Source organism: Etheostoma spectabile, unplaced genomic scaffold (genome assembly GCF_008692095.1).
Source record: "Etheostoma spectabile isolate EspeVRDwgs_2016 unplaced genomic scaffold, UIUC_Espe_1.0 scaffold00002047, whole genome shotgun sequence".
NCBI classification, from domain to species: Eukaryota; Metazoa; Chordata; class Actinopteri; order Perciformes; family Percidae; genus Etheostoma; species Etheostoma spectabile.
In genome coordinates, this window is record NW_022602845.1 from 7,773 (window position 1) to 27,101 (window position 19,329).

General features: G+C 43.6%; 2 protein-coding genes, 1 long non-coding RNA gene and 2 pseudogenes across 3 annotated transcripts; 4 read left to right on the top strand and 1 right to left on the bottom strand.

Annotated features, from left to right (window-relative positions):
* The first annotated feature begins 1,722 nt into the window (after window positions 1–1,722).
* On the top strand, window positions 1,723–3,069 carry LOC116675553 (E3 ubiquitin/ISG15 ligase TRIM25-like). Its single transcript, XM_032507277.1, has one exon. It carries the CDS (start codon window positions 1,741–1,743, stop codon window positions 3,067–3,069), a length of 1,329 nt encoding a protein of 442 aa, XP_032363168.1. The 5' UTR covers window positions 1,723–1,740.
* Window positions 3,070–6,358: 3,289 nt separating this feature from the next.
* On the top strand, window positions 6,359–8,021 carry LOC116675550 (E3 ubiquitin/ISG15 ligase TRIM25-like). The gene is given in 2 exon segments (XM_032507276.1): window positions 6,359–7,245; window positions 7,247–8,021. Coding segments are annotated over 2 exon segments (1,626 nt in total). The 5' UTR covers window positions 6,359–6,378; the 3' UTR covers window positions 8,006–8,021.
* A 1,886-nt stretch (window positions 8,022–9,907) lies between these two features.
* Window positions 9,908–11,637, top strand: LOC116675549 (tripartite motif-containing protein 16-like; annotated as a pseudogene).
* Window positions 11,638–15,337: 3,700 nt separating this feature from the next.
* Window positions 15,338–18,225, bottom strand: LOC116675551 (E3 ubiquitin/ISG15 ligase TRIM25-like; annotated as a pseudogene).
* On the top strand, window positions 15,417–16,743 carry LOC116675552 (uncharacterized). The gene is made up of 2 exons (XR_004328434.1): window positions 15,417–15,498; window positions 16,680–16,743. It is a non-coding gene; the product is annotated as an uncharacterized LOC116675552 (long non-coding RNA).
* Window positions 18,226–19,329: the final 1,104 nt, after the last annotated feature.

Here is a 19,329-nt window from a genome sequence, read left to right on the forward strand (position 1 = left end):
ACATAGTTATCTAGTTTGATCTTTTATTAACCTGTACGTTGCTTAAATTTGACTTAACTTGACATGAGAAAGTGTCAGAAAGTGGATCTACGTTGTGTCTTTACGTTATTAAGACCTAGAGCTTACTTATATTTAAGTAGCAAGATGAAACTTTAGTAAACTACTCCCAGTCTTTTGTTAAAGGTCGAGGTACTTTGTGAGTACTCTTCTCTCCCCCCCCCCCCTCGTTACAGTCTGTGATGTAGATGTTGTGATGTATTGGCGGCTGCAAGTTGTTACCACATAGTATAGTTCCAAACAGAGCGATCAGCAACAGTCTCCTTACTGGGGCTCTCCACAGAGCTGCAGAGTCGTTGGCTGAAACCGGTTTCCATCTTTTCACAGCAGCTCCTTTCAGCTTCTCTGATCTCATTGGTCGGGGTGTTTCTGAGCGGTTCATCAGACTCTGGTGACTGGAGTGATGACAAATAGGTTGAGGTTCAACTTGGTAAAAAATAGGAATGCTTTTATTTTTTCCAGTACATAGTCTATGATAAAGGAATATAGTTTGATTGGGGTTATGAAGGTGTTCAACATCAGTGTATGTGGACACTATATTTACATCTCCACAGCTTTATCTTGCCATCAGACCAAACCTTTTTACCACACAGAAGACAGGAGTTGCTGGTTCACCGCTGCCTCCATGAGTTCATTAGTTTGGTAGTTCCTAACTCTTTAAAACAGCAAAGTCACACAATGACAAAATAACTAAGCACCAACCCCCGTGTTCTGTGAGATAAAAATGTTTTTGTCAAAGGAGTCTGGTGGCTTTGGAGAGAGCAGAGATTTAGTACTTTGTAAGTTTGTGATTTAAAAAACAAAATCAGGAAAACATGGAAGACACATCGTCTTCTATGTTGTGTGTTGTGGGTGTAGTATTTCAACACCCCCAAAGTTGAACTAGCGGTTGGAATGAAGCCATGGTCTAAGGTTGTCTATCCTAAGGTCTAAAGGTTGCTTATCATCGAGGAAGGGGCATCAAAATTGAACTAGATGTGGAAAGGGGACCTCTGGACCTCCAGTCCCCAGGGTTCTATGATTGACACGCTAGCTGAGGGGCCCCTACCCCACATTCTTTTACATGGTGTATAAACAGAGACCCTATTAAACCATGATGAAGAATCTGGGAGTCAGAGTGTTATATTGGCAGAAACACTCTCTAGCTTCTGCAGAGCTTGTATTGATGCTGAATTCTTTGATGTAAATAAACCTTTAATAATCAAGAAACAGTGTCAAGCGGATTCCTGTCAGCACATCATCCAGCATGGCTCAGGCACCACATGGGAAACAACATAAAGTTAATTGTAATACAACTCAGTCATTTATTAAACTGGGGGGCCGTCTCCAGACCCTCTGATTCTAAGAAGAGTTTACCTCCTACAAGCTGAAGTCAGCAGAGTTTTTAAATGAGAAATGATCTCTGTTGGAAACAAGAGTTGCTGCATCCCATATCACATACTTTATCTTTTTACTTTACTACAAACTGCTGCTCTTACAAAGAATGTTTTGTTGTCTGCAGACAATTGGTACTCACAACAATAGTTTCTTGCATATTAATGGTAGTATGGGCCTTGCAACACGCCCAGCAGCTCTCAGCTTCTCGTCCAGGAATGAACAAAGCTCGATAACTCCTCCCACACACATGCTGTTATAAGATCAGAGCTCAGACTAGTTTCACTCAGACAGAGAGAGAGAGGTGAGATGGAACAGAGAGGAGTTCAGCTGGACCGGGAAACCTTCTCTTGTCCCATCTGTCTGGATCCACTGAAGGATCCGGTGACTACTCCCTGTGGACACAGCTACTGCATGAACTGTATTAAAAGCCACTGGGATGGAGAGGATAGTAAGTACAGGTACAGCTGTCCTCAGTGCAGGAAGAGGTTCACACCGAGGCCTGTCCTGCTGAAAAACACCATGTTAGCAGATTTAGTGGAGGAGCTGAAGAAGACTGGACTCCAAGCTGCTCCTGCTGATCACTGCTATGCTGGAGCTGAAGATGTGGCCTGTGATGTCTGCACCGGGGGGAAACTCAAAGCCATCAAGTCCTGTCCGAAATGTCTGGCTTCTTACTGTGATCAACACCTTCAGCCTCATTATGAATCAGAGACATTCAAGAAACACAAGCTGGTGGAGCCGTCCAAGAAGCTCCAGGAGAACTTCTGCTTTTGTCATGATGAGGTGATGAAGATTTTCTGCCGTACTGATCAGCAGCGTATCTGTTATCTCTGCTCTGTGGAGGAACATAAAGGCCACGACACAGTCTCAGCTGCAGCAGAGAGAGCTGAGAGGCAGAGAGAGCTCGAGGGGAGTCGACTCAACATCCAGCAGAGAATCCAGGACAGAGAGAAAGATGTGAAGCTGCTTCAACAGCAGGCGGAGGCCATCAATCTCTCTGCTGATGAAGCAGTGGAGGACAGCGAGAAGATCTACACTGGGCTGAACCGTCTCCTGGAGAAAAGACGCTCTGATGTGAAGCAGCAGCCCAAGACCAGAGCTGGATTACTAAAATATTCTCGTGAAATCACACTGGATCCAAACACAACACACACATATCTGGTATTATCTGAGGGGAACAGGAAAGCAACGTTAATGGGACAACATCAGTCTTATTCTAGACACCCAGACAGATTCACTGGCTGGCCTCAGGTCCTGAGTAGAGAGAGTCTGACTGGACGTTGTTACTGGGAGGTGGAGAGGAGAGGGAGAGGAGTTGATGTAGCAATCGCATACAAGAACATCAGCAGAACGGGGGCGTTGGGTGAATGTGGATTTGGACGAAATGACAAATCTTGGGTATTAGAATGTATTGACAACAGTTATACATTTTGGTCCAACAATGTCCAAACTCCCGTCTCAGGTCCTGTGTCCTCCAGAGTAGGAGTGTACCTGGATCACAGTGCAGGTATTCTGTCCTTCTACAGCGTCTCTGAAACCATGACTCTCCTCCACAGAGTCCAGACCACGTTCACTCAGCCCCTCTGTGTTGGACTAAGGTTTGATTGGTATGGAGCCTCTGCTAAGTTGTGTTAAGTGGAATAGACAGAAGTAATTTAAGGGTTAAACAAGTTTTAACTCTTCGTCTTATTTTGTCTTCATGGCTGCTGCTGAGAGCTGGTTGTTGTAATTTTGTTTTTTTGTCAGTATTTTACATTTTTGCTGCTTTTTCTTAGTTTTTTTTGCTTTTTGCAACATTTTCATCACTTTATTCAACATTATTTTAACTTTTTTGCTTGTATTGAGGTTTTAGAAGTGATGACATGTTTTTGTTTGTTGAGAAAATCATTTGGGGAGCCCCAGAAGCTCAAAATGAGCTCAGTTGAGATCTGTTAATTTACCTTTGATTGTTGAAACAAGACCACATGTTTAAAAAGATCTTTACTGAGATGATCTATAGATATCAGCTGCTGGTTGTTCTTCATGTATTTCTCCATGTTCTGTATCTGTGGGACAGGAAGATGTCTGGTAAATAACGGTGTCTTGTAGGCGGGTCAACTTTTCTCTCTGCACTGACTCAATAAATATTACACTAAAACCAACTGTGTTTCATTAGTGGTCCCCTCCCCCTGTCTTTAATATTACCCAACAGCATGCATTGCCAGAAGACAAAAGGGCCTAACTGCAAAGCATTATGGGTGATATTCTCCTCTGAAATGACCATCCTTGTTCACTCGTTTTCTCTATTTTTGTCTGGTTGTATCTAAGGTCTTTCCTATTTACTGGAGCATTGAACAAAATTTACATTGCAAAAAGAAGCTCATGTGAAGGGAATGATGGTTCCAGGTATTAGAGAAGCAACAGAGCCATGCAGAGACCTGTAAAGGGGCCGGGGCTCCTTATGGTACTCGATTTTAAACCACCACGGCGTTAGGGCTGTGTACTGTATAGCCACAGAATAGGCCGTGACACTTTATATATGCTTCCTTTAGGCAATATTATCAGGAAACACTCCATAAACTTTCAATGTTATGCAGATGATACTTAATTATATCTATCGATCAAGCCGGATGAAACTAATCAGTTAGCTAAACTTCAAATGTGCCTTCAGGATGTTAAAACCTGGATGACCTGTAATTGTCTAATGTTAAACTCAGATAAAACTGATGTTATTGTTCAGGGACCCAAGCACCTCCGTGACACATTATCTAAAGCGATAGTTACTATGGATGGCATCACCCTGGCCTCCAGCATCACCCTGGCCTCCAGCATCACCCTGGTCTCCAGCATCACCCTGGCCTCCAGCACCACCCTGGCCTCCAACATCACCCTGGGCTCCAGCACCACCCTGGCCTCCAGCACCACTGTGAGGAATCTTGGAGTTATCTTTGATCAGGACATGTCCTTTAATTCCCACTTAAAGCAAATTTCAAGGATTGCCTTTTTTCACCTACGTAATATTGCAAAAATCAGGAATATCCTGTCTAAAAATGATGCAGAAAAACTAGTCCATGCATTTGTTACTGCTAGGTTGGATTACTGCAATTCTTTCTTATCAGGCTGCTCGGAGAAGTCCATAAAGACTCTTCAGCTGATCCAGAATGCTGCAGCACGTGTTCTGACAGGAACCAGGAAAAGAGACCACATCTCTCCTGTTTTAGCTTCTCTGCATTGGCTTCCTGTAAAATCCAGAATAGAATTTAAAATCCTTCTTCTCACCTACAAAGCTCTTCATGGTCAGGCACCATCTTATCTTAAAGAGCTCATAGTACCTTACAACCCTGGGAGAGAACTACGCTCCCAGAATGCAGGGTTACTTGTGGTTCCTAGAGTCTCTAAACGTAGAACGGGAGCCAGAGCCTTCAGCTATCAGGCTCCTCTCCTGTGGAACCAGGTTCCAGTCTGGGTCCAGGGACCAGAGCGTTTAGCTATCAGGCTCCTCTCCTGTGGAACCAGGTTCCAGTCTGGGTCCAGGGACCAGAGCATTAAGCTATCAGGCTCCTCTCCTGTGGAACCAGGTTCCAGTCTGGGTTCAGGAGGCAGACACCGTCTCCGCATTTAAGAGTAGGCTTAAGACTTTTGTCTTTGATAAAGCTTATAGTTCGGGATGGCTCAGGAAAGTCCTGAACCATCCCTTAGTTACGCTACTATAGGCCTAGACTGCCGGGGGACTTCCCATGATGCACTGAGCACCTCTCTCTTCCTCCTACTCTCTATCAGTGGGCAACCTCATCCCATTAATATTTGTTACTAACTCAACTTCTTCCCTTTCCCGGAGTCTTGTGCTCTCATCTTTGATTGTTGAAATAAGACAACATGTTAAAGGAGATTGTTACCCAGATGATCTGTAGATATCAGCTGCTGGTTATTATTCATGTATTTCTCCATGTTCTGTATCTGTGTGACAGGAAGATGTCTGGTAAATAGCGGTGTCTTGTAATCCCATGTTTGAGTCAATATTTCCTCTCTGCACCGAATCAATAAATACCACACAAAAACTAACTGTGTTTCATAGTAGTCCCCCCCCCCCCCCCCCCCCCCAAGACATTATTGCTGAATAACTTGTTAATTGGGAATGAGATCATGGAATTTGTTCACCCAGTTGCCCACAGTGTAATGTTAATGTGGTTTCTGTATGAAAGGTTACATGTGAGTGGAGGACCAGACCATCAGTGTTCACTTCATTGAATGGACACTGACTGGCCTTCATTCAGACGCAATATGAGCAGTTGATGGCCTATTATAGAAGACAATAGTAGAGTTAAGTACCTACTTACATAGCTGTATTCACGTGTAGACTATGTTGAAATGGGGTGAGGGTGACTCACATTACATTGAGAGCAGCAAGACATTGTTGCTAAAAACTTATGGTACAGTGGATTCAATGCATTCTATATGTTTCACAGATTTTAGTACTTTGTATGTTTGTTATTTACACAAGAAAAGTCACTGGTGCGTCTTCCATATTGTGTGTTGTGGGAAACAATATAAAGTTAATTGCAGGACAAGTCACTCATTTATTAAACTGGGGGGCCGTCTCCAGACCCTCTGATTCTAAGAAGAGTTTACCTCCTAAAAACTGAAGTCAGCAGAGTTTTTAAATGAGAAATGATCTCTGTTGGAAACCAGAGTTGCTGCATCCCATATCACATACTTTATCTTTTTACTTTACTACAAACTGCAGCTGCTCTTACAAAGTAGGTTTTGTTGTCTGCAGACAATTGGTACTCACAAAAATAGTTTCTTGCATACTAATGGTAGTATGGGCCTTGCAACACGCCCAGCAGCTCTCTCAAATTGCTTCTCGTCCAGGAATGAACAAAGCTCGATAACTCCTCCCACACACATGCTGTTATAAGATCAGAGCTCAGACTAGCTTCACTCAGACAGAGAGAGAGAGGTGAGATGGCGCAGAGAGGAGTTCAGCTGGACCGGGAAACCTTCTCTTGTTCCATCTGTCTGGATCTACTGAAGGATCCGGTGACTACTCCCTGTGGACACAGCTACTGCATGAACTGTATTAAAAGCCACTGGGATGGAGAGGATGGTAAGTACAGCTACAGCTGTCCTCAGTGCAGGAAGACGTTCACACCGAGGCCTGTCCTGCTGAAAAACACCATGTTAGCAGATTTAGTGGAGGAGCTGAAGAAGACTGGACTCCAAGCTGCTCCTGCTGATCACTGCTATGCTGGAGCTGAAGATGTGGCCTGTGATGTCTGCACCGGGAGGAAACTCAAAGCCATCAAGTCCTGTCTGCAATGTCTGGCTTCTTACTGTCAGAAACACCTTCAGCCTCATTTTGAATCCCCTGCTTTCAAGAAACACAAGCTGGTGGAGCCGTCCAAGAAGCTCCAGGAGAACTTCTGCTTTCGTCATGATGAGGTGATGAAGATGTTCTGCCGTACTGATCAGCAGCGTATCTGTTATCTCTGCTCTGTGGAGGAACATAAAGGCCACGACACAGTCTCAGCTGCAGCAGAGAGAGCTGAGAGGCAGAGAATCCAGGACAGAGAGAAAGATGTGAAGCTGTTTCAACAGCAGGCGGAGGCCATCAATCTCTCTGCTGATGAAGCAGTGGAGGACAGCGAGAAGATCTTCACTGAGCTGATCCGTCTCCTGGAGAAAAGAAGCTCTGATGTGAAGCAGCAGGTCAGATCCCAGCAGGAAAGGGAAGTGAGTCGAGTCCGAGAGCTTCAGGAGAAGCTGGAGCAGGAGATCACTGAGCTGAAGAGGAAAGACGCTGAGCTGAAGAAGCTCTCACACACAGAGGACTCACAACCAGTTTCTACACAACTACCCCTCACTGGCACCACTCAGCCAATCAGCATCCAGCATCCAGATCCGTCCTCTGAGCTGCTTTGAGGACGTGACAGCGGCCGTGTCAGAGCTCAGAGATCAACTACAGGACGTCCTGAGAGAGAAGAGGACAAACATCTCACTGACAGGGACTGAAGTGGACGTTTTACTGCCTCAACCAGAGCCCAAGACCAGAGCTGGATTCTTACAATATTCACATGAAATCACACTGGATCGAAACACAGCATACACATATCTGCTATTGTCTGAGGGGAACAGGAAAGCAACAGTAATGAAACAACAACAGTCTTATTCTAGAAACCAAGATAAATTCACTGACATGTGTCAGGTCCTGAGTAGAGAGAGTCTGACTGGACGTTGTTACTGGGAGGTGGAGATGAACGGGAGAGTTTTTGTAGCAGTTGCATACAAGAAAATCAGCAGAGCGGGGGGATATCAATGTGGATTTGGACGAAATGACAAATCTTGGGCGTTAGATTGTAAAAACAACAGTTATACATTTTGGTCCAATGATGTCCAAACTCCCGTCCCAGGTCCTTGGTCCTCCAGAGTAGGAGTGTACCTGGATCACAGTGCAGGTATTCTGTCCTTCTACAGCGTCTCTAAAACCATGACTCTCCTCCACAGAGTCCAGACCACGTTCACTCAGCCCCTCTATGCTGGACTAAGGCTTTATAGTTTTAGAGTCTCTGCTGAGTTGTGTAAACTGAAGTGAACAGAAGTCATTTAAGGGTTAATAGAGTTTTAACTCTTCGGCATATTTAGTCTCCATGTATGTTGCTGAGAGCTGGTTGTTGTCATTCTGTTTTTAGTCAGTATTTGACATTATTGTTGCTTTTTCTCATGTTTTTTTGCTTTTTGCAACAATTTCATCACTTTATTCAACATTAATTTAACTGTTTTGCTTGTATTGAGGTTTGAGAAGTGATGAGATGTTTTTGTTTGTTGAGAAAATCATTCGGGGAGCCCCAGAAGCTCAAAATGAGCTCAGTTGAGATTGTTGTTTTCACCTTTCATTGTTTAAACAAGACAACATGTTAAAAAAGATCTTTACCCAGATGACCTGTAGATATCAGCTGCTGGTTGTTCTTCATGTATTTCTCCATGTTCTGTATCTGCGGGACAGGAAGATGTCTGGTAAATAGCGGTGTCTTGTAATCCCATGTTTGAGTCAATATTTCCTCTGTGCACTGACTCAATAAATTTTACACTAGAACTGTGTTTCATTAGAACTCATTATTGCTGAATAAGTTGTTAATGGGGAATGAGATCATGGAGTTTGTTCACCCAGATGCCCACAGTGTAATGTTAATGTGGTTTCTGTATGAAAGGTTACATGTGAGTGGAGGACCAGACCATCAGTGTTCACTTCATTGAATGGACACTGACTGGCCTTCATTCAGACGCAATATGAGCAGTTCATGGCCTATTATAGAAGACAATAGTAGAGTTAAGTATCGTGGGATAGCTGTATTCACATGTAGACCATGTTGAAACGGGGTGAGGGTGACTCACATTACATTGAGAGCAGCAAGACATTGTTGCTGAAAAATGATGTTACAGTGGATTGTGTTTAAACCCACAAGTTTCACATCATTTTTAGTAATATTATCATGCAAAAAATACAGGGACATTTGTTTTTCCAAAGACATGCTTTTATTATCAGAAGTGATGGGGCCAGTAGCCCAGGGGGTTAAGGAAACAAGCTTGGAACCAGGAGGTCGCTAGTTTAATCCCCAGGATAACAGACAGGGACAGGTCCTGCAATTTGACGTCTATAGGCATTTTCAGTGCAGCACATCTGGCTTTAAGGGGACCACTAGCAGACTCAATGCCACATCATTATAGATCCTCCATCATGGGCGAAGTTTGTGTAGGATCTATAATGATGTGGTGCATGAGGTTGTCCAGAAGCCTGTTAGCTCAGCGTGGTGAAACAGTAGTTTGCAGCAACCAACCCCGTGTTCTCTGAGGTAAAATGACTGATTTTGTCAAAGGAGTCTGGTGACTTTGGAGAGAGAGAACCTGAAATTTTCAAAGTTAAAGCAATCATCATTCAGAAGAAACCGGCCAAACTATATTAAATATTTTGCAGAATCGTTAACACGTCAGCAGCATTTTAATGATGGTTTGTGTGGAGCTAAATCTATTCCATATATTTCAAAGATTGTAGTACTTTGTAAATTTGTTATTTAAAAAACTAAATCAGTGGTGTGTCTTCCATGTTGTGTGTTTGAATTTTTGGAAACAATATAAAGTTAATTGCAGGACAACTCAGTCATTTATTAACCTGGGGGGCCGTCTCCAGTCCCTCTGATTCTAAGAAGAGTTTACCTCCTAGGTTACCTCCGAGTTTTTAAATCAGAAATGAGCTCTGTTGGAAACAAGAGTTGCTGCATCCCATATCACAAACTTTATCTTTTTACTTTACTACAAACTGCAGCTGCTCTTACAAAGAATGTTTTGTTGTCTGCAGACAACTGGTGCTTACAACAATACTTTCTTGCATACTAATGGTAGTATGGGCCTTGAGACACTTCTGCAGCTCTCAGCTTCTCGTCCAGGAATGAACAAAGCTCGATAACTCCTCCCACACACATGCTGTTTTAAGATCAGAGCTCAGACTAGCTTCACTCAGACAGTCGTTGTCACTGAGCGAGAGGTGAGATGGCGCAGAGAGGAGTTCAGCTGGACCTGGAAACCTTCTCTTGTTCCATCTGTCTGGATCTACTGAAGGATCCGGTGACTACTCCCTGTGGACACAGCTACTGCATGAACTGTATTAAAAGCCACTGGGATGGAGAGGATGGTAAGGACAGCTACAGCTGTCCTCAGTGCAGGAAGACGTTCACACCGAGGCCTGTCCTGCTGAAAAGCACCATGTTAGCAGATTTAGTGGAGAAGCTGAAGAAGACTGGACTCCAAGCTGCTCCTGCTGATCACTGCTATGCTGGAGCTGAAGATGTGGCCTGTGATGTCTGCACCGGGAGGAAACTCAAAGCCATCAAGTCCTGTCTGCAATGTCTGGCTTCTTACTGTGAGAAACACCTTCAGCCTCATTATGAATCCCCTGACATTCAAGAAACACAAGCTGGTGGAGCCGTCCAAGAAGCTCCAGGAGAACGTCTGCTCTCGTCATGATGAGGTGATGAAGATGTTCTGCCGTACTGATCAGCAGCTTATCTGTTATCTCTGCTCTGTGGAGGAACATAAAGGCCACGACACAGTCTCAGCTGCAGCAGAGAGAGCTGAGAGGCAGAGAGAGCTCGAGGGAGTCGACTCAACATCCAGCAGAGCCAGGACAGAGAGAAAGATGTGAAGCTGCTTCAACAGCAGGCGGAGGCCATCAATCTCTCTGCTGATGAAGCAGTGGAGGACAGCGAGAAGATCTTCACTGGGCTGATCCGTCTCCTGGAGAAAAGAAGCTCTGATGTGAAGCAGCAGGTCAGATCCCAGCAGGAAAGGGAAGTGAGTCGAGTCCGAGAGCTTCAGGAGAAGCTGGAGCAGGAGATCACTGAGCTGAAGAGGAAAGACGCTGAGCTGAAGAAGCTCTCACACACAGAGGACCACAACCAGTTTCTACACAACTACCCCTCACTGGCACCACTCAGCCAATCAGCATCCAGCATCCAGATCCGTCCTCTGAGCTGCTTTGAGGACGTGACAGCGGCCGTGTCAGAGCTCAGAGATCAACTACAGGACGTCCTGAGAGAGAAGAGGACAACCGTCTCACTGACAGGGACTGAAATGGACGTTTTACTGCCTCAACCAGAGCCCAAGACCAGAGCTGGATTCTTACAATATTCACGTAATATCACACTGGATCCAAACACAGCATACACACTGCTGTTATTATCTGAGGGGAACAGGAAAGCAACATTCATGAGACAAAAACAGTCTTATTCTAGTCACCCAGACAGATTCACTGTCTGGTCCTGAGTAGAGAGAGTCTGACTGGACGTTGTTACTGGGAGGTGGAGAGGAGAGCAGGAAAAGTTGATGTAGCAGTCTCATACAAGAATATCAGCAGAGTGGGGGAGTCTGATGAATGTGGATTTGGACGAAATGACAAATCTTGGGCGTTAGATTATAACAACAACAGATTTACATTTTGGTCCAACAATGTCCAAACTCCCGTCTCAGGTCCATGGTCCTCCAGAGTAGGAGTGTACCTGGATCACAGTGCAGGTATTCTGTCCTTCTACAGCATCTCTGAAACCATGACTCTCCTCCACAGAGTCCAGACCACGTTCACTCAGCCCCTCTATGCTGGACTAGGGTTTTATTGGTATGGAGCCTCTGCTGAGTTGTGTAACCTGAAATGAACAGAAGTCATTTAAGGGTTAATAGAGTTTTAACTCTTTGTCTTATTTAGTCTCCATGTGTGTTGCTGGGAGCTGGTTATTGTCATTCGTTTTTTTGTCAGTATTTGACATTTTTGTTGCTTTTCTCATGTTTTTTTGCTTTTTGCAACATTTTCATCACTTTATTAAACATTATTTTTGTTTTTTTGCTTGTATTGAGGTTTTAGAAGTGATAACATGTTTTTGTTTGTTGAGAAAATCATTCGGGGAGCCCCAGAAACTCTCAGTGAGCTCATTCAAGATCTGTTATTTTACCTTTGATTATTGAAACTGGACGATATGTTAAAAAATCTTTCCTGAGATGATCTATAGATATCAGATGCTGGTTGTTCTTCATGTACTTCTCCATGTTCTGTATCTGTGGGACAGGAAGGCGTCTGATAAATAGCGGTGTCTTGTAGTCCCATGTTTGAGTCAATATTTCCTCTCTGCACTGACTCAATACATTTTACACTAAATCTAACTGTGTTTCATTAGAACTCATTATTGCTGACATTCTGGGTGATATTCCCCTCTGAAGTGACCATCGTTGACTGGCTCCCTCTCCTTTTGCCTGGTTGTATCTAAGGTCTTTCCTATTTACTGGAGCATTGAACAACATTTACATTGCAAGAACAAGCTCATGTGAAGGGAATGATGGTTCTGGGTATTAGAGAAGCAACAGAGCCATGCAGAGACCTGTGAAGGGGCCGGGGCTCAAAGTTAAAAAGGGGCTCATGGTACCTGATTAAACCACCACAGCGTTAGGACTGTGTATAGCCACAGTATAGAACAGGATACTGATGTTACACTTAAATTATCATGTATTACATAACTGCTACCAAGGAGATATAACAACCTGTCCTAGTATAAAGAACACACAACCAAGTGTAAAAAACAATCTGCCAAAAAAATTCATTTTTTATCCCTTGTGTTTTCCTCGGGTCAAACTTGACCCGTTTACAAGCTTTTTTATATTACAAACATGGATTTCTTTCACCCATATTGCCCCAAAATAACCTGGATACATGCACTAATGTTGTATGGAACCCAGAAAACAATCTTCACAGGTAAATGAATCATTACTTCCACAGAATTGTTTTTATTTTATTTTATTGCATTTAAAAAAAAAAAATTGGTTTTAGACAGTGTCCAAACTGATCGTTGACATCAACCAGTCTGTGATCCACTCAACATCCTCTCATCTTTACAGTTAGTCAAAATAATTCATTATTTCTTCTTTTCTTAACAAAAAAATAGGTATAATGTCATTTAAGTTAGGTTAATTGGCAATAAATGAAACAAAGCGTTGACAAAAGCACAAAAAACATTGAGAAAAAGTTCATTTTAAATTTTACCCCAGAAGGATCCCCAGACTGCATCGTGGCAGATGACGCCATTGACAGACTACTTGTTGAAGCCAAATGCAAACAGCAGATTCACTGGTGAACAGAGCATCTTCACCTACAGGCTGTCTAGACCTCGGGGGGTTGTGGAAACTGCATTTGGAAGTTCCTAGTACGAAGCACACACCACTATGCGTCAAAAACCTCTGTTTAAAAAAAGTTTTCTGACTCAGTGTTTTCCTCAGGTCAAATTTGACCCATTTTAAAAGCTTTTTTATATCACAAATATGGGTTTCTTTCAATCAAATTGGCCCAAAATAACTTGCATACCATCTAGTCCTGGGTCTTCCCCAAGGCCTCCTCCCAGCTGGACATGCCTCGACGACCACCCTAGGGAGCCCCCCAGGAGGCATCCTTACCAGATGCCCAAACCACCTCATGATGATGTGGTCCTCATGATGCCATGAGGACCACAGCTCTCGCTTTGGTCATACAGAGATTGGATGGCCCTGAGAAGGGACCCCCCCTAAGCCCATACTCCTGGAGCACTTCCCACAGTATCTCCCTGTAGTTGGCACACCTCTAGTCCCCCTTGTTGAAGAGGGGAACCACCACCCTGGTGTGCCACTCCCTAGGGACTGCCTCAGACTTCCACAAAATGTTGAAGAGGCGTGTCAACCATGACAACCCCTCCACACCCAGAGCTTTCAGCATTTCAATCTTTGGGGCTTTGCCACTGTGGAGTATTTTAACTACCTCAACAACTTCCACCAGGGAAATTGACAACAATCCCCCATCATCCTCCTGCTCTGCCGCTACCACAGAGGAAGTGTTAGCCTGATTTAGGACTTCCTCAAAGTGCTACTTGCACCGCCCCAGGTCAACAGCATCCCATCTTTACTGTATACAGCTTGTATGGTTCCCCACTTCCCCCTCCTGAGGTGGCGAACGGTTTTCCAGAAGCACCTTGGTGCAGACCAAAAGTTCTTCGCCATGTTTTCTCCGAACTTCTCCCACACCCGCTGCTTTGCCCTTTGTCACCGCTGCAGCCCTTCGGACCTGTCGGTACCTTGCAACTGCCTCCGGAGTCCTCCAGGATAGCATACCCCGGAAAGACTTCTTTTTCAGTCGGACAGCTTCCCTGACCACCAGTGTCTACACGGTGTTCGCGGGTTACCGCCCCTTGAGGCACCGAAGACCACAGCTCTCGGGGCCCCGGGCTCACTCCGGGCAGGGTCACTCCATCTCTTCCTCGGTGACTGACAGGGTTTTTGAATCATTCTTTGTCTGACCCCTCACCTGAGACCACTTTGCCATGGGAGACCCTACCAGGAGCACACAGCTCCAGACAACACGGCCCTCAGGTTCAGGGACACACAAACCTCTCCACCACGATGAGGTGATGGTTCCCAGAGAGGTTGCAAATGCCTGCAAATGTGGCACCAGTTAAAATCGACATAATCAGGCTACCAATTTTATAAAGTTTATTGAAAAGAATCATTGATACAACAAAGACATAATCTACCAAACACAAATTTCCTTTTTTTGTGCAGTTTAGTCTGAGCTCTGATGTAAAACTAACGGCTCCTGCTGAGTTATTCTGTAGGCTATGACTTAAATGTTATGTCTGCTCATGTAAATGTGTGATAAACTACAAAATCTAAATCTAATCTAACCTAAATCTGACAAATCCTATTCCTCTTTCCAATTTCTGGTCCAAAGAATACTATTTAATTATCACACTTATTACTGGTACTACCCTGTAGTTTTATGTTAACATCTAAAATCACATCAAGCACAAATCAGTAAAACAGACAAATAGTAGTACAAAGAAAAAAAAGAATCAATAGGCATTGTTGCATGATTTATCATATGGGCTGTTGATAAGGATCTTATTTAAAGTGACTATTGTCTGAATTTATTAACCTGATGGCAGAAGGATTAAAAGATCGCTATGTAGGCCTTAGTATGCATGTAGCCTCTGATCTAAAAACAACATGTTATCAAGTCTAGCTTCATTCCTAAAAGAGGAGTGCTTGGTGTTGCAATGCCCGTATTATCATTAGTATGCAGAGATTGTTTTTAACATATCGTCCTGTTTTAAAAATTAAAGGTAAAATAAACTAATCCCAACTGAGCTCATTGAGAGCTTCTGGGGCTCCCCGAATGATTTTCTCAACAAACAAACAAAACGTATCACCTCTAAAACTTCAATATAAGCAAAAGAACTCAAATTAATTTACAAAAATGTTTAGTGAAGCAAAGAAATGTCAAAGAAAGTGTTGAAAAATGTTGGTCAAAGCAAAAAATAAGAAAGAAACATCTAAAATATGGAATGTCATAACAACCAACTCTCAGCAGCAGCCATGGAGACTAAATAAGAAATTAAAACTCAGAATTTAACCCTTAAATGACTTCTGTCTACTTTACACAACTCAGCAGAGTCTCCAATAAGACTATAAAGCCTTAGTCCAGCATAGAGGGGCTGAGTGAACGTGGTCTGGACTCTGTGGAGGAGAGTCATGGTTCCAGAGACGCTGTAGAAGGAGAGAATACCTGCACTGTGATCCAGGTACACTCCTACTCTGGAGGACCCAGGACCTGGGACGGGAGTTTGGACATTGTTGGACCAAAATGTATAACTGTTGTTGTTACAATATAACGCCCAAGATTTGTCATTTCGTTCAAATCCACATTCACCCCCCCCCCCATACTCTACTATTGTCTTCTATAATAGGCCATGAACTGTCTTTGGAAAAACAAATGTCCCTGTATTTTTTGCATGATAATATTACTAAAAATGATGTGAAACTTGTGGGTTTAAACACAATCCACTGTAACATCATTTTGCAGCAACAATGTCTTGCTGCTCTCAATGTAATGTGAGTCACCCTCACCCCGTTTCAACATGGTCTACATGTGAATTCAGCTATCCCACGATACTTAACTCTACTATTGTCTTCTATAATAGGCCATGAACTGCTCATATTGCGTCTGAATGAAGGCCAGTCAGTGTCCATTCAATGAAGTGAACACTGATGGTCTGGTCCTCCACTCACATGTAACCTTTCATACAGAAACCACATTAACATTACACTGTGGGCAACTGGGTGAACAAACTCCATGATCTCATTCCCCATTAACAATTTATTCAACAATAATGAGTTCTAATGAAACACAGTTAGTTTTAGTGTAATATTTATTGAGTCAGTGCACAGAGGAAGTATTGACTCAAACATGAGATTACAAGACACCGCTATTTACCAGACATCTTCCTGTCACACAGATACAGAACATGGAGAAATACATGAAGAACAACCAGCAGCTGATATCTTCAGGTCATCTCTGTGAAGATTTTTTTAATAGGTTGTCTTATTTCAACAATCAAAGGTAAAATATCAGATCCCTACTGAGCTCATTTTGAGCTTCTGGGGCTCCCACTTCTCAAACCTCAATACATGCAAATAAACCTCAAACTAATTTACAAAAATGTTAAGAAAAGCAAATACATTTTGAAAAAAAGTGACAAAAAATGCTGCTCACATGGAGACTAAATAAGTTGACGAGTTAAAACAGAAATTAACCCTTAAATGACTTCTGTCTATTACAGTGTACACAACTCAGCAGAGAATCCAGGACACCACAAACATGCTAGTCCAACATAGAGGGGCTGAGTGAACGTGGTCTGGACTCTGTGGAGGAGAGTCATGGTTTCAGAGACTCTGTAGAAGGACAGAATACCTGCACTGTGATCCAGGTACACTCCTACTCTGGCGGACCCAGGACCTTTGATGGGAGTTTGGACTTTGTTGTAAAAAAATTTATAACTGTTGTTGTAACACTCTAAAGCCCAAGATTTGTCATTTAGTCCAAATCCACATTCATCCGACTTCCCCTCTCTCCTGATATTCTTGTATGCGACTGCTACAGAAATTCCTCTCCCTCTCCTCTCCACCTCCCAGTAACAACGTCCAGTCAGACTCTCTCTACTCAGGACCTGAGGCCACCAAGTAAATCTGTCTGGGTGACTAGAATAAGACTGATTTTTTTTCTTTAACGTTACTTTCCTGTTCCCCTCAGATAAAAACAGCTGTGTGTCTGGTGTGTTTGGATCCAGTGTGATTTCACGTGAATATTGTAAGAATTCAGCTCTGGTCTTGGGCTCTGGTTGAGGCAGTAAAACGTCCACTTCAGTCCCTGTCAGTGAGACGGTTGTCCTCTTCTCTCTCAGGACGTCCTGTAGTTGATCTCTGAGCTCTGACACGGCCGCTGTCACGTTCTCAAAGCAGCTCAGAGGACGGATCTGGATGCTGGATGCTGATTGGCTGAGTGGTGCCAGTGAGGGGTAGTTGTGTAGAAACTGGTTGTGGTCCTCGGTGTGTGAGAGCTTCTTCACTTCCCTTTCCTGCTGGGATCTGACCTGCTGCTTCACATCAGAGCTTCTTTTCTCCAGGAGACGGATCAGCTCAGTGAAGATCTTCTCGCTGTCCTCCACTGCTTCATCAGCAGAGAGATTGATGGCCTCCGCCTGCTGTTGAAGCAGTTCACATCTTTCTCTCTGTCCTGGATTCTCTGCTGGATGTTGAGTCGACTCCCCTCGAGCTCTCTCTGCCTCTCAGCTCTCTGCTGCAGCTGAGACTGTGTCGTGGCCTTTATGTTCTCCACAGAGCAGAGATAACAGATAAGCTGCTGATCAGTACGGCAGAACATCTTCATCACCTCATCATGACGAGAGCAGACGTTCTCCTGGAGCTTCTTGGATGGCTCCACCAGCTTGTGTTTCTTGAATGTCTCTGATTCATAATGAGGCTGAAGGTGTTTCTCACAGTAAGAAGCCAGACATTGCAGACAGGACTTGATGGCTTTGAGTTTCCTCCCGGTGCAGACATCACAGGCCACATCTTCAGCTCCAGCATAGCAGTGATCAGCAGGAGCAGCTTGGAGTCCAGTCTTCTTCAGCTCCTCCACTAAATCTGCTAACATGGTGTTTTTCAGCAGGACAGGCCTCGGTGTGAACCTCTTCCTGCACTGAGGACAGCTGTAGCTGTGCTTACCATCCTCTCCATCCCAGTGGCTTTTAATACAGTTCATGCAGTAGCTGTGTCCACAGGGAGTAGTCACCGGATCCTTCAGTAGATCCAGACAGATGGAACAAGAGAAGGTTTCCCGGTCCAGCTGAACTCCTCTCTGCGCCATCTCACCTCTCGCTCAGTGACGACTGTCTGAGTGAAGCTAGTCTGAGCTCTGATCTTAAAACAGCATGTGTGTGGGAGGAGTTATCGAGCTTTGTTCATTCCTGGACGAGAAGCAATTTGAGAGAGCTGCTGGGCGTGTCTCATGGCCCATACTACCATTAGTATGCAAGAAAGTATTTTTGTGAGTACTAATTGTCTGCAGACAACTAAACCTACTTTGTAAGATCAGCTGCAGTTTGTAGTAAAGTAAAAAGATAAAGTATGTGATATGATATGCAGGAACTCTGGTTTCCAACAGAGATCATTTCTCATTTAAAAACTCTGTTGACTTCAGCTTTTAGGAGGTAAACTCTTGTTAGAATCAGAGGGTCTGGAGACGGCCTCCAGTTTAATAAATGACTGAGTTGTCCTGCAATTAACTTTATATTGTTTCCAAAAAATCCAACACACAACATGGAAGACACACCACTGATTTTGTTTTTTAAATAACAAACTTACAAAGTACTACAATCTGTGAAATATATAGAATAGATTTAGCGCCATCTCAACCATCATTAAAATGCTGCTGACATGTTAACGTTTCTGCAAAATATTTAGTATAATATAGTTTGGCCGGTTTCTTCTGAATGAGGAGTGCTTTAACTTTGGAATATTTCAGGTTCTCTCTCTCCAAAGCCACCAGACTCCTTTGACAAAATCAGTCATTTAATCTCACAGAACACGGGGGTTGGTGCTTAGTTATTTTGTCATTGTGTGACTTTGCTGTTTTAAAGAGTTAGGAACTACCAAACTAATGAACTCATGGAGGCAGCGGTGAACCAGCAACTCCTGTGTTCTGTGTGGTGAAAAGGTTTGGTCTGATGGCAAGATAAAGCTGTGGAGATGTAAATATAGTGTCCACCTACACTGATGTTGAACACCTTCATAACCCCAATCAAACTATATTCCTTTATCATAGACTATATACTGGCAGAAATAAAAGCATTCCTATTTTTTACCAAGTTGAACCTATTTGTCATCACTCCAGTCACCAGAGTCTGATGAACCGCTCAGAAACACCCCGACCAATGAGATCAGAGAAGCTGAAAGGAGCTGCTGTGAAAAGTTGGAAACCGGTTTTCAGCCAACGACTCTGCAGCTCTGTGGAGAGCACAC